At 38.6% G+C, this 14190-nt stretch overlaps 1 protein-coding gene across 2 annotated transcripts in view; it reads right to left on the minus strand.

Moving 5' to 3' along the window:
- Positions 1 to 432: 432 nt before the first annotated feature.
- The window catches only part of utp25 (UTP25 small subunit processor component), a 29383-nt gene continuing 15625 nt past the window's right edge, over positions 433 to 14190 (minus strand). For both annotated transcript variants that reach the window (XM_041182862.1, XM_041182863.1), the window contains exons 7-12: positions 13104 to 13317; positions 11326 to 11528; positions 6994 to 7176; positions 6159 to 6271; positions 2001 to 2246; positions 433 to 1275 (exon numbers count right to left, since the gene is read on the minus strand). In XM_041182862.1, the coding sequence (XP_041038796.1) occupies positions 1029 to 1275; positions 2001 to 2246; positions 6159 to 6271; positions 6994 to 7176; positions 11326 to 11528; positions 13104 to 13317 (1206 nt within the window). In that variant the 3' untranslated portion in view covers positions 433 to 1028. The remainder of the gene's footprint in view (positions 1276 to 2000; positions 2247 to 6158; positions 6272 to 6993; positions 7177 to 11325; positions 11529 to 13103; positions 13318 to 14190) is intronic.

Below are 14190 nucleotides of genomic sequence, written 5' to 3' on the forward strand. Positions count from 1 at the left end.
ACCCACATATAGCTATTAAATATGGGATATTCCAATTAACAAAAGTGGGATATTCTCTTTATCCCCAAAATACTTCTGCAGTCCTCGGTCTCTGAATTGTCCGCCCTTATGAAAATAGGCTGATGTACAAGCAGTTTCATTTGACTTTGAAAGATTGGCAACTAAATTTATTTTGCTGAGAATCATTCATCTTCTTTGGCTGTTGCAATATCTATGGTTCAAAGTGAAGCTAAATGACAGAATAAAGCTAAAATTCCACTAACTTAGGAGGTTGTAACTTATGTTGAATAACAATAATCAATAACTATAAAAAGGAATGAACTTGCACTTATATACCTTTCACAACTCAAGACATCCAAAAGTGTTTCATAGCCTATGAAAATTAGATTGAAAAACATCAAAAAGGTTAAAGAAAATAACAATTGACCATAGTTACTGGAAATTATAAACAGAGTCAAAGTTTATTTGAAAACTCAAGTATTTTCTGTTTCACAATTGTTTACTGCTGCTAGTCTAATCTCAGAATGTTTCCAGAAAATAGCCTTACACTCTGATTCAGAAGAAAACAATTGATTAAAATAAAAACCACTGTGTCATTATTTACATTAAATGAAATATTATCTACACGTTTGAAAAGCACAAAGTTTTCACAAAATGGAGATAGTAAGACCAAGTGTTACAGTCCTGAAGTATAAATACAAAAAAATGTAGAATAGAAAATGCTAGAAATATTCAGCAGGTCAGGCAGCCTCTGCAGAGAGAAACAGAACAGACTCATTAACCTGACACATTAACTCTGCTTCTCTCCACAGATGCTGCCTGATCTGCTGAGTATCTCCAGTACTTTGTTTTTATTTCAGGTTTCCAGCATTTGCAGTATTTTGCTTTTACAAAAAAAATGTACTGCAGGCTTGTCAATCCCCAAATAAGAACGATAGGCTAGTAATTGAATATAATCTCAAATCTCAAACATGACATGACTCTAATGATCACAAAATTGTTTGAATATTGCTAGCTCTCAGTTCATTTTATGAATCTTCTCCAGTTACAAACAAATGCACAGATTTCTTTGACTGAATCATCTGCGTAGCACGCTCTGTTCCCACCACTCGGGTCAGCTTATGAGCATCGTACTTGGAATACAAAACGGTGCAAGTCCATGTAGCTTCATCACCTCTATTTTCTGCTTTCAGCATATTGCAAATGTCACTGTAGAAATGTGGATATGTAGGAAGCTCATAGAAAATAAGATGTCTGATGCCCTTAATTGTGTACCTATGTTGAAAATGTTTAAATTATTCACATTGAAACACACTTAATAGACATGACAGATCACATTAAACAGTTCCTAAAATTCAGGACATAATGATTAATATGCCATTAGATCGCAACTGCTAGAGCATGCTGGATTACTTTTTAATAGAGCAACACTTATTAGATGGAATTACCAACAGGGGAATTGAATGTACGCTTATAAATTGATTTTACATACTTCAAATTAAGATCTTATGAAAGCTGGTTTTAAGAGAAATTCTATTGAATTGGGCTAAGAAGCTAAAAAGGAGGACAATACCAAAGTACATCTAACTGCCTACACTTTGAATAATGATAAAAAATTTGGTTGTGGTTAAGGTGGTAAACTATAAGCCCTGACCACTGTCTCTGTCACCTGTTCTCAACTTCAAAATTTCAAATAGACCCAAAGGGAATGCAAAGTAGCTCATTTTAATTAACCCAAATAGTTTTGCCTGTTGATCTTTAATTCTGTTACTAGCTTTCAACACAAGGGTATGCTGATCCAATTTATCTAAACCTATTCTTTGATATAAATCAGATAGTTTACTCAACTCCTGCAAGCCTGAAAATTAACTTTGTTAACATCACAGATGTAAAAAAATACTATTCAATGTTTGCAGAGAGCATGAGTAAACAATGTAACTGTGCAAAACTGAATATCAGGGTTCTACTGTATGAGCTTTTTTGAATTACTGAAATCGTACCTTTTGTAAAAATGGAAACGTTCAGTAAATAAGAGGAAAGGTTTCTCCCCCTTCAGGAAATGATATCTTGCTCGATTAATAGTGGATTTTTTGCTGTATTCACAAATATGAGAAAAATTCATTTCTTCACGGTTAAAGTAATTTCTCAGTCGCACATAATCAAAGTAGACGGGTACATAAATTAAGGTGTGGGACATGACAGCTTCTCTATATTGAGGTAAAATCTTCTTGATAAAGAATTCAAACCTTTAGGAGCAAACGAAAGTAAATCAATATATTGAAAACATTACAAGATTTGATATTAAACACAACAATCAACACTGTTGGGTTACTAACTGATAAGATTAAATAAACATTCAGTGCCATCAATACTTAATATTGCACATTTGGGCATTTTGTTACAGTGACTTAAAGTTGCTATTTAATTGATTTTAGATACTACCAGCAGAATCAGGATATTTGCATCCACAGCTTTTTCTTGAACAGTCAAAGCCTCAGCTTGCTTACCAACTGACTCACTTCCCTTCTCACATTAGAGTTCTGATCAATCTTGTAAACCAAGGCTGGGAAATGAATATTCAAGGTGCATAAAATTGAGAAGGATAGACAGAAAGGAAACAGTGAGGTAGCTCTGTTAATGAAGGGTGAATTTGGTGTAGTTTTTTAGATTAATACATTCAGGAACCAAACAAGGAACAGGCTATTTTAGATCTGGTAACATGTAATGAAACGGGATTAATGAATGAGCTCATGGTATGGGAACAGTGATCATAACAATGAATTTCACATTGTTGAGATCTCCAGACTTAACTAGTCATCAGGAGGCTGGGAACTGTAACACCCAGCATGCCTTGGGAGTTTCTGTACATGTGCAGCACAGCTCTCAAGTTCTCAGGGCGCCTACATGAAGAGTTTAAAAAAAAACAGCGCAAAAACCCCAGCGATGTGACCAAAGTGGGGCACCATGCTCAGAGAAGAGTCCCAGGTAGGGGACAGGGAGAGGTACGAGCTGAGATAGAAGTGGAGCACAGAAAGAGGCTCCAAGCAGAAAAAGAGCTGCGGTTGGCAGACTTTAACTGAAGAGGGCTCAGGAGAAGCCCTAGCAATCAAAGAGACAGAAGGCTGGTCACTCCATGTTGCGGGCCTTTTGAGGTAGTGTGTTCTACCTGACGCGGCTGAAGAGCTGAAGTTGTGCTCGTGATTTTGTGTTGGAGTGCAAACTCAGAAATACAGGGGAACGAAGTTTCAGGAGATGAGATCAAAACCCTTGGAGGTGTGCTGTCGTTGAGGCTGTCTGAGCTGGAGGGACCTTTGAAGAAAATTCCTCATCGAGATCTTCAAAAAGGTGAAGGAATCCTCAGTGACAGTTTCAACAAGATTAACTAACTCACTGTGTTTATGACTTCTGGGTGGGTTTTTGAGGAATCTGTCTTGGTCGCATCTGCATTTATAGTGCAGTGTGGTGTGTTTGACCACAGTTGGCCTGTTAGTTCACACTGATGTCATATTATCTACCTTTTACTCTAACATTCAGGGTTGGTGTAAATTGCTTTGTCTTTCTAATCTTGTAAAGTTTATTTGTGCTTGTTCAAAACCTATGGCATCTTCTAGCTTGATTCTCGTAGCACACGTTAAATTTCAAACCTTGTCTACTTTAAAAACGTTATTGGACCCAAATTGGATCTTACCAACAACTTTGGGGTCTGTTTCAGGATCGTAACATTTGGTTCAACAGTGAGAAACTTGGGTCTGAAACTGGAGTCTCAAACTTAAAAAAAGGCAACTACAAAAGTATGAAAAAAGGAGTTGATTAAAGTGGACTGGGAAAATAGTTTTAAAAGATAAGCCAGGAGATAAGTAATAGCAGACATGTAAGGAGCTAGTTCATAATGCTAATCAAAGACATATTCCATTGAGAAAGAAAGACTATGAGAAGGATGAACCACCATGCTAATTAAGGATGCCAAGGATGATATCAAATCAAAAGAAAAGGCATACGATGCTGTGGAGATCAGTGGTAGGCCAGAAGATTGGAAAATTTTTAGAAACCAGCAGATGGTTACTAAAAAGAAAATAAAGGAGAAAATAGATTATGAGTGTAAATTAACAAGATATAAAAAGACAGTAGGAGTTTCTACAAGTACATAAAGAGTAAGAGAGTAGCTAAAGTAAATGTTGGTCCCTTAGTAATTCCCCAATCTCATCCTCTAATGAAAAATAAGGAAATGGCAGAGATTTTGATCAAATATTTCATATCTGTCTCCATGGTAGAAGACACTAAAAGGATGCCAATAGCCAGGGCAGGAAAGGGACAGAGGAACTTGAAACAAATAGCATTAGAGAAAAAGTATCAAGCAAACTGAAGGCTGACAAGTCCTCTGGACTCAATGGCCTACATCCTAGGGTCTTAAAAGAAGTTGCTGCAGAGATGGTGGAAACATTACTTGTAAACTTCTAAATTTCCCTAGATTCTGGTAAGGTCTCTGGGGATTGGAAAACTACAAATGTCTCCTTTTTTGGCTAGGAGTGCTACAACAGAAAGCAGGAAACTATAGACCAGTTAGCCTAATCTCTAATTGAAAAAAATAGTTGAATTCATTATTAAATAGTAGGACATTCAGAAAGTCAAAATACAATTAAGGCAGAGCCAACATGGCTTTGTGAAAGGTAAATCATGTTTGACAATTTTATTAGAACTCATTCAGGGTGTAGGGAGTAGGGTGGATAAAAAAAGGAATCAGAGGATGCAATGTATTTGGATTTCCAAAAGGCATTTGATAAGAGGCTACATAAAAAGTTACTGCACAAGAGCCCACGATGTTGGGGGTAATGTGTTAGCACAGAGGATTGACTAACTAATAGAAAATAAGACGGTCAGAATAAATGGGTCACTTTCAAATTGGCAACCTTTAACTAGTGGGGTGTCATGGGTTCAGTGCTGGGGCCTCAATTATTCACAAACTATACTAATGATTAGAATGCATTTGCTGACAGTACAAAGATAGGTGAGAAACCTAGTTTTGAGGACGACAAATAGTCTGCAAAGAGATATAGATAGGTTAAGTGAGTGGGCAAAACTTTAGTAGATGCAGTATAATGTGGGGAAAATTTTAGGTTATCCACTCTGGTAGGAATAGAAAAGCAAAATATTATTTAAACAGAGAGAGACTACAGAATTATTGCAGTCTTACAAACCTCTGTTATTTCTTGACTTGTACTCTATCTTACAGTGTAACTACTGTTAGGGGGCCTCCACACAACGCCCACAGTGACTTCTTTCTAATCTCCATAAGTTAATGTACAGGTACAGTAAGCAATTGTGAACACAAATGGAATATTGACTTTTACTGCAAGGGGGATAAAGTACAAAAATAAGGAAATGATGCTACAACAGTATAGGGCATTGGTGAGACCACACTACATAAAGTTGTGGTCTCCTTATTTAAAAGGATATACTTGAATGGGAGGCAGGTCACAATAGGTTTACCAGGTTGATCCCTGGGATGAGGAGGTTGTCTTATGAGGAAAGGAAGAGCAGGTTGGGACAAAACACTCAGAAGTTTCGAAGAATGAGGGGTGATCTTATTGAAACGTACAAGGTTTTGAGGGGGGCTCAACAGGGTAGAAGCTGAGAGAATGTTTCCCTTTATGGGGGAACTTAGAACTATGGAAGCATATTTTCAGAATAAGGGGTCTCCCATTTAAGACAGAGATAAAGAGGAATTTCTTCCTTCAGTGGATCTTTGGAATTCTCTACCCCAGACAGCTGTGGAAACTAAGTCATTGAAAATATTCAAGGCTGACAGATTTTGTTGTGAATTGAAATGAACTCAGTCAGTCCCAGATTTACAAAAAATGTTGGGCTGCAACACACTTTTTCCTAATCCTTTACAAACTGCGAGTATATTCAGATAACCAAAAGGACAGCTGTTGTGAGGAGTGCAAAAACCATACAGACCTTCTCTCAAGTTTGACACCAAAGGTTCTGTTTTGACAAAGTATGCTGCCTGATTTCAGAGCATCAATGGCATGTGCTTGAAATGGTGAAGTGACCCAATTATCTGACCTCCCCATCCCCCAAGTGACATTGAAGATATACTTCAAACTCTATCTGATTCTCTTGGAAATGGAAAAGAATCCCTAAACATAATGGGTTACCTTGTATCAGGCAAGCCTGTGAAGCTGGAGACTTCCACTCGCTGGAAAACATGTGGTAATTGCATAACAACATGGCAGATTGAACCAGTTCGAAGTACATTACTTACTGCCACCTAAAAGACAGAAGCAAAACCGCTAACTTGGTCCCGTTGACCATTTGGTGATGTGATGCATTTGAACACCCATATGCTGCATCACAAACATAGTGACATATAAATCATCCAGGTTCCCTACACAATACACTTATGATCATAGTCTTGCAGTGGACAAGTTACAAACAGAAACTATCACTGCCGGAGAAAGTTGACTGGGGGGAAAAAAATAACTATTCAAGATAAAATATGTTTCTTTGGAAAAAAAACTTCACTAAAATGGAACAAAATGAACACTGAAAACTATCCAGTGACTTCACATAAAATGTCTTAACTGAGAAAAATACCCTTTATTGGATGCTATATGTTGAAGTTGTAGAATGAACTATACCTCATCATCCAGGAAATACTGACACAAACTGATCATTTATTCTATAGTCCAATCTGGCATCAATATAGATTATTCCTTCAGGACCATTCTTCAACAATTTAAACGCAGCACAGTTCAGAACCGAAGCAGTTTTAGAGAGAAAAGTTTGGGTAGAATCATAGAATGGTTACAGCACAGGAGGCCATTTAGCCCATCTTGTCCATGCTAGATCTCTAAGAACTACTCAGATTTCCACTCCCCTGCCTTTTCCCCCATAGCTCTGTAATTATTTTTCTTCAAATCAGACTGAACAGTATTCTCCAAAATCTATAATAGCCAATAAAAAAGTTCACAATAAACAAAATAAACAAACCTGTCCTCTGTAATTGAAGCAGTGTTTACTGTAAATAGCATTAACTTGTGGATCTTGAAGTGCACTGAAGATCAAAGTCTGTCTGTAATACTTGGACCAATTGTTCAGACTCCACATCCGCACACGAGAGAAATCCACTCCATGTGGCTCATGAGGTTGCTGGTTAAGATGTTTCAGTAGGTGCTGCAACAAGTGAGATTAAGGCACTGAAAATGACTGAACACAATGTTAAACTTGTATAGTGGAATCACTTGCAAAACTGTACTTATCTGTTCTTGACAACTGGGTGACACCGACAAGGTAGAGAGAAAGAGAAGCGAGATGGGGAGAGAGAAAGAGTTAATGTTTCAAGGCCAATATGACTCTGTTTCAGACTGATCGAGAACAAGAGGGCATAGATTTAAAGTCATTGGCAAAAGAAGCAATTGTCAATTTGAGGAAAAACTTTTTCACACAGCGAATGGAGATTGGAATGCAATGCCTGAGAGAGAATGTGGTGGAGGCAGGTTCAGTTGTGGCATTCAAGAGGGAATTGGATTATTGTATGAAAAGAAAGAAATGTGCAGGCCACAGGGAGAAGGCTGGGGACTGGCTGTTCCAAAGAAGTCATATTGGATTTGAAACATTAACTCTGTTTCTCTCTCCAAAAATGCTGTCAGACTTGCTGAGTTTTTCCTGGCACTCTCATTTCAGATTTCCAGCATCAGCAATATCTTGCTTTTATTCCAGAAGATAGATGGTGTGGTCATGGGGCATTAAGAGTGACTTACATAGTATGGGATTGGAGACACATGTATGTCAAGTTCTCCCTGAAGTACATTAGCCCCTGCAATGCTGGTCCAATACCACAACATACTATTCTACTCATTCAGATTAGACAAATGGATCCTATTTTCTTGCTAGCTTTCCAAAACCTAGCGATAGAAACTGTTCTGAACTGAATCTCAGAATTGTTACAGCATTGAAGGAGGCCATTCAGCCTGCCTTGTCAGTGCTGGCTTTCTGAAGGACCAATTCACCAAACATCAATCCGTCTTCTCCCTGTAGCCCTGCACACTCATCTTCAGATGATAATCCAATTCAATCTCGAATGCCTTGACTGAACCTGCCTCCATCAGCTCTCAAGCAGTGCATTCCAGGTCCTAACCACTCACTGGGAGAGAACGTTTTTCTTCATGTCGCCATTTCTTCTTTTGCCAATTACCTTAAATATATGCCCTCTTGTTCCTGATCCTTCTACCAATGGGAACAAATTTTCCCTATCTATTCTGTCCAGACCTCTCGTGATTTTGAATAACTCCATCAAACCTCCTTTTAAACTTCTCTTATCCAAGGAAAACAGTCCCAACTTCTCCAATCGAAGTAAATGAAGTTCCTCATCCCTGGAACCATTCTTTTCTGCACTCTCTCTAGTGCCTTTACATTCATCCTATATTGTAGCCTCCAGAATTGGACGCAATTCTCCAGTTGAGGCAGAACCAGCGTTCTATACAAGTTTAGCATAACTTCCTCACATTTGTACTCTATGCCCCTATTAATAAAGCCTAGGATGCCGTAAGCCTTATTTAACCACTATCAGTCCTGCCACTTTCAATAATTTATGCACATATACACCCAGGTCCCTCTGCTCCTCAACCCCTTTTAGAATTGTACCCATTATTTTATATTGTCTCTCCACATTCTTCCCACCAAAATGAATCACTTCACATTTATCTACATTAAATTTCATCTGCCACTCATCCTCCCATTCCATCAGTTTGTCTATGTCCTTCTGAAGTTCTACAACACCTTCCTCACAGTTCACAATACTTCCAAGTATTGTACTGTCTGCAAATTCTGAAACTGTGCCCTGTACACCAAGGTCTACGTCATTAATATATCAGGAAGGTCAGGGGTCCGAACACTGACCCCTGGGGTACTTCACTGTAAATCTTAATCCAGTCTGAAAAACACCCATTTCACCCTTTTTCCTGTCTCCCAGCCAATTTCATATCCATGTTGCTACAGCTCCTTTTATTCCACAAACTCTAACTTTGCTCAAGTCTGTTGTGTGGCATTTTATCAGTGTCTTTTGGAAATCCATGTACACCACATTAACAGCATTACCTTTACAATCCTCTGTTACCGCATCAAAAAAAACTCCAGCAAGTTAGTTAAACACAATTTGCCCTTAACAAATCAGTGCTGGCTTTCCTTAATGAACCTGCATTTGCTCAAATGACTAATAATTTTGTCCCAAATTATCATTTCTTGAAACTTCTCCAACACCAAGGTTGACTTGATTGGCCTCTAGTTATTAGGCATATCTTTACTGCCATTTTTGGAAAGAAGAATACTTCAGTCTTCCGGCACCACTCGAGTCCAAGGGTGACTAGAAAATCTGTGGCCAGAGCCTCCGCAATTTCCACTCCCACTTCCCTCAATATCCTTAGATGCATTTCACCCAGCCCTGGTGCCTTAACCACTAAATTACAGACAGCCTATCCAATGCCTCATCAATTTTAAACCTTTTAAGTGTCTGATTTACCTTCTCTTTCACCATGACCTGTGCAGCATCATCTTCCTTAGTAAGTACAGCACAAAGCTGTAATTCAATACCTCAACCATGCCCCTGCCTCCATGTGCCTATTTATATGCCTACAGAACTGGTTGTCACTGCTTCAGAAGCAGGTGCATAACATCTTAGAAGGCTTTTGTAAGGATAACTAAAACTTCTGCAATCCCTTCAGGTGGGCATGGTCAACAAATAGAACAGTTCTTTGAGTAGACAGCAGTGGTTGTTTTGTTTCTTTCATTTGGTGAATTCAGTGCATAGTTTCTTTATATAACAGTTATTCAAATAGTTATTTGGTAGTCCAGAACTTGAGTATTGCCGAAAAAAAAGACATTTTTTCAAAGCTTTTCATCTTGCATTTATCAAGGCAATTGCAAGAATACCAATGTCAGAGAAGCAACAACTTTATACTGTATGAGAAGAGAGTGCTGATGGGTTGGCAATGGACACTGAATGGTAGAGGCATTGCCACCAGTTAAGTGACCGACAGTTAACTACTAAGCATTGTTTGAAATTTTAAAATCAGGCAGTTTGACTCTGACAGGTCAAGGCATTGCCCTGAGGAATGAATCAGCGAATGGATATCACTTATTTTGTTTAGCTGAAACAGGCAGTGTGTATACATGTTCTTTCTGTCTGCAAGTAATAGGGCCCTGTGTATTAGTATGTAACCTCCAGTTCACGCAAGTTTGCCACACTGAGCCTGACTGACGATCGTAGATTGGTTATCAGCATAACTTTTAGCACACTGAGGATTATTTAGCAAATATTGTCAAATCGCAGAATCACATCCAACGTTGGACACTATTTTGAGTTTTGCAAGCACAGGCTGGTTGGGTACAGTATGTACGTTGCCCATTGTGAGCAGCAGAAGGGGTATGCTATTGGATACAATCTGTCAGTCTTTGGGACGTACAGCCTACATACCTAGCATTACATCAAATACATATACCACATTACTCATTCATGTGATAGGCAGAATGTCTTTTTGGCTTGAGAGCAGCACCTGTAGTCGCAAATACCACTTGTATTGGTACTGCATAGTAGCAGCGTGAAACAGCTAGCTTCACCTGTTGCTCAAATTTTTGAGACACTTTGCCCTTCCAGGGTAATCTGAGGTAGGCTGGCACTTTTCAGAGCCGAAAGTGACGGCCTTAAGCCCATTCATTTGTTTACGCAACATATAGCGTGAAATGATCTGATCAGGGTAGCCATTATCCCGCAGAATGTCTTTGATGTGTCCTGTTTCAGCATCAAGCTTGCATGGTGAGCAAATGGCTTGGGCCCTATTTCAGAGGTTGCCATTAAGGTCAATCTTACGGAACATGGAATTATAAGAATCCTAACGTGTGTTTTGACTAGTGAAGGTAGGCTTGCAGTAGGCCATGGTAGAGATCCCTCTGGCAGATTTCTCAACTAGTACGTAACAGTTATTGCAAAATAGCATAATTTGAAACAAAATTACATAGGGCTGGTTGCCACACAACGCAATAAATCAGTTTGCTGTGTGGTGTTGGGCGAGTAAGGAGGAAGTGAGAGTATGCTAATTATTCAAACTAATTTGTGCCTGCTACTTCAATTTTAATTTCCATGTCAAAATACCAACAAGTTTATAGATGAACTTCAAATTTACCAAATCTGAATGTATAACTCCATCTTTATAATTTTGACAATCAGGATGTTAAAGCCTAAAATGCCTTTAAATAAACTTCCATTTATTAAAAAAAGGAGTTTCTCAGATAATTCACTGAAGAAAATTATTGAAACAAGTTTCTTACCACAATATGTTCCCAGTTTTGCATAAGGTAAATATCAGCTTGGTCAATAATTAATATTTCAATAGAGGAGAGGAAATCAAAATCCCTCATCTTGTCACCCTCAGCTTTGATAACTGTCCGCAAGCCCAGGGGAGAAGCAATGATGATGTCACTGGAATAAAATGGCGCATACAATCTCATACTCCTCCGAAGGATGGCCACACCTGATTAAGAGAAACGAGCACACACAAATTAGTTTATCAATACTAAGCATATTCTCACTTCCTTCTGCTTCATCCAACACCATGTAGCAAACAGATTTATTGTGTGGTGTGGCAACCAGTCCTACAGTCCACATGGCCCCAGGGAATCAGCTAGGTCAGGTATAAAGTTTGGCAATTTCAGTCTGCACACTCCAAATGACCTCAGAACTCCCAACCAGGTCATGGTAAAAAAGCAGGGTTCAATTCATCAATGAAGAATGGACAACATACAGAAGGGCCACCACCTTTGGAACTATATCAAAAACACATAGGAAGGCAGAATTTATTGGCAAAAAACACATTTTCTCATGTTCACTGGTGACTTGCAGCTAGCTAGAAAACAAATCCCTTTATATTCCAGAGTTACAGTCCTAGTTACATTTAGTCGTAATGTAAAATCTAAAGCATATCCAACTGAAAGTCCTAGTCTGTTTACATTCAGGTCATTGGATTCAATTTTTAAAATTATTTGCTCTTCTTTGGCCTCCACACACCATAAGGAAGCTGTGTTTGCACCACCCCAGTCAAGAAGTTAGGTGACAAACCCATTTCCAGACCTCTATAAATAGAGCTCCCCAAGCAGATACAAAGAGCATGCATCAACAACCTAGGACAGGTCTCAGAATCTCTTCCCTAACTATAGGGGAGACCCTATCCCGTGGACCATATCTATCCAGCATTGCTGAGAGGTAGTACACTGTGCAGCAAATCATGGATATGAATCAACTTCCTACCACATCTGGTTATAGAGAGGTATAAAAAGATTTGGAAAAAAAAGAACTAATGATATAGAAATATTTCCTTCCTTCTAAATCAAAGCAAAAGGGATTCAGCTGAACAATCAATATACTGGATGAACTGAAGAATTACTAGAAATCCTTTGAGACTATTTTTTAAAATTGATTTCTCGACATTTACTTGTCTTAAGTAAGATTTGGTTGTGGAGTACTCTAGCTAACTTCTTCCATAAACACATACTAGGTGATTTTGTGGTGAATGAAACTTTAATCAATAGCTTGGCAGCAGTACAAGATATATGGTTCAACATATTTACCACTCAAGCTTTGAAGCTCTAGATTTTAATTTCACATTTCTACTATAGACTCCTACTTAAATCCTGCTACAGAAGCGGTGTTACTAGGTATATTTAGAAAAAAAAAAGATGTAGAGAAACTACTTTTAATAGACTTTAAAATTCACCACCTCAAATTGCTACCATAACTATAGTTGAAAGTATCTATAAATCAAACTTTGGAAGGGACCAAATCTAAAAATTCTACTGATGGGTTTTATTTTCATTTCAGCAAGTAAAGATCTTCAAATGACCATTTTTACTTTACTGAAACTCTAGTGACAGCACTGTGCAAGGTATTATTTGTAGAGGTGTCCTGTAAACTGAAGAGTAGGAAAGAATAAACACCAACATTAAGAGCAGTTCTATCAACTTCCACTGTTGATTTGAATATCAAGGTAGGACAACAATGTTATAATTACAATTTCTTGTAACTTCTCCAACACAGCAAACTCTACAGTTACCTATTCGGAAGTGGTCGTCAATATTACCAGCAAAAACAGCCTCATAATCTTCAGGTCGTTTTAGATTTGGTGGTCTGTCTTCTGCACTGGAGCCATATTCGTCCTTAAATCTTTTCTTGTTGCTCACTTCCAGCTTGTCTTTCACGTCAAGAAGACCAATCAAAGTTTGTACCACTCTTAAAGCAGACTCTCTAAATGGCACCACAATAAGTACCTGGTAAGATACAGATATTTTCTTTTTAGAACTTAAGGCTCTATTATGGAGCCAATGCCCAGATGTGAGGGTATGCAGAAGGTCTGTGCTTCTTTATGGCCAGCCTCTCACCAACCCATTCAGAAAACATCAAGGCACTGCAATTACATTAATACATGGTTTTAAACATTTAACATATTTTGGAATATTGTGTGCAATTCTGGTCGCCACATTACCAGAAGGATATGGAGGCATTGGAGAAGGTGCAGAGGTGGTTTACCAGGATGCTGCCTGGTCTGGAGGTTATTAGCTATGAGAAGAGGTTGGAGAAACTTGGATTGTTCTCAGTAGAGCGACGGAGATTGAGGGCGACTTGATAGAAGTTTACAAAATTATGAGTGGCATGGACAGAGTAGATTGTCAGAAGCTTCTTCCCAGGGTGGAAGGATCAATTACTAGGGGACATAGATTTAAGGTGAGAGGAGAAAACTATAGAGGACATGTGCGGGGCAAGTTTTTTTACGCAGAGGGGAGTGAGCGTCTGGAATTCACTGCCAGAGGAGGTGGTGGAACCAGGTACGATAGTGGTGTTTAAGAGGCAGCTTGACAAATACATGAATAGGATGGGAATAGAGGGATACGGACCCCGGAAGTGCAAAATGTTTTAGTTGATGGGCAATATGATCAGCGCAGGCTTGGGGGGCCGAAGGGCCTGTTCCTGTGCTGTACTTCTCTTTGTTCTTTGTACATCTGAAATTTCTTGCTCCAATATTTTAGTGGAGGTCTTGACCCATTTGTGGGAAATTATCAGCCAAATTAAATGGGCAGGCGGGAAGTTTCAGACAAAAGCAGTAAGCATTTGTATAAGTATGAGACGCTATAATTTGAGGTTCA

Source organism: Carcharodon carcharias, chromosome 2, assembly GCF_017639515.1.
Source record: "Carcharodon carcharias isolate sCarCar2 chromosome 2, sCarCar2.pri, whole genome shotgun sequence".
In the NCBI taxonomy this organism is placed as follows: domain Eukaryota; kingdom Metazoa; phylum Chordata; class Chondrichthyes; order Lamniformes; family Lamnidae; genus Carcharodon; species Carcharodon carcharias.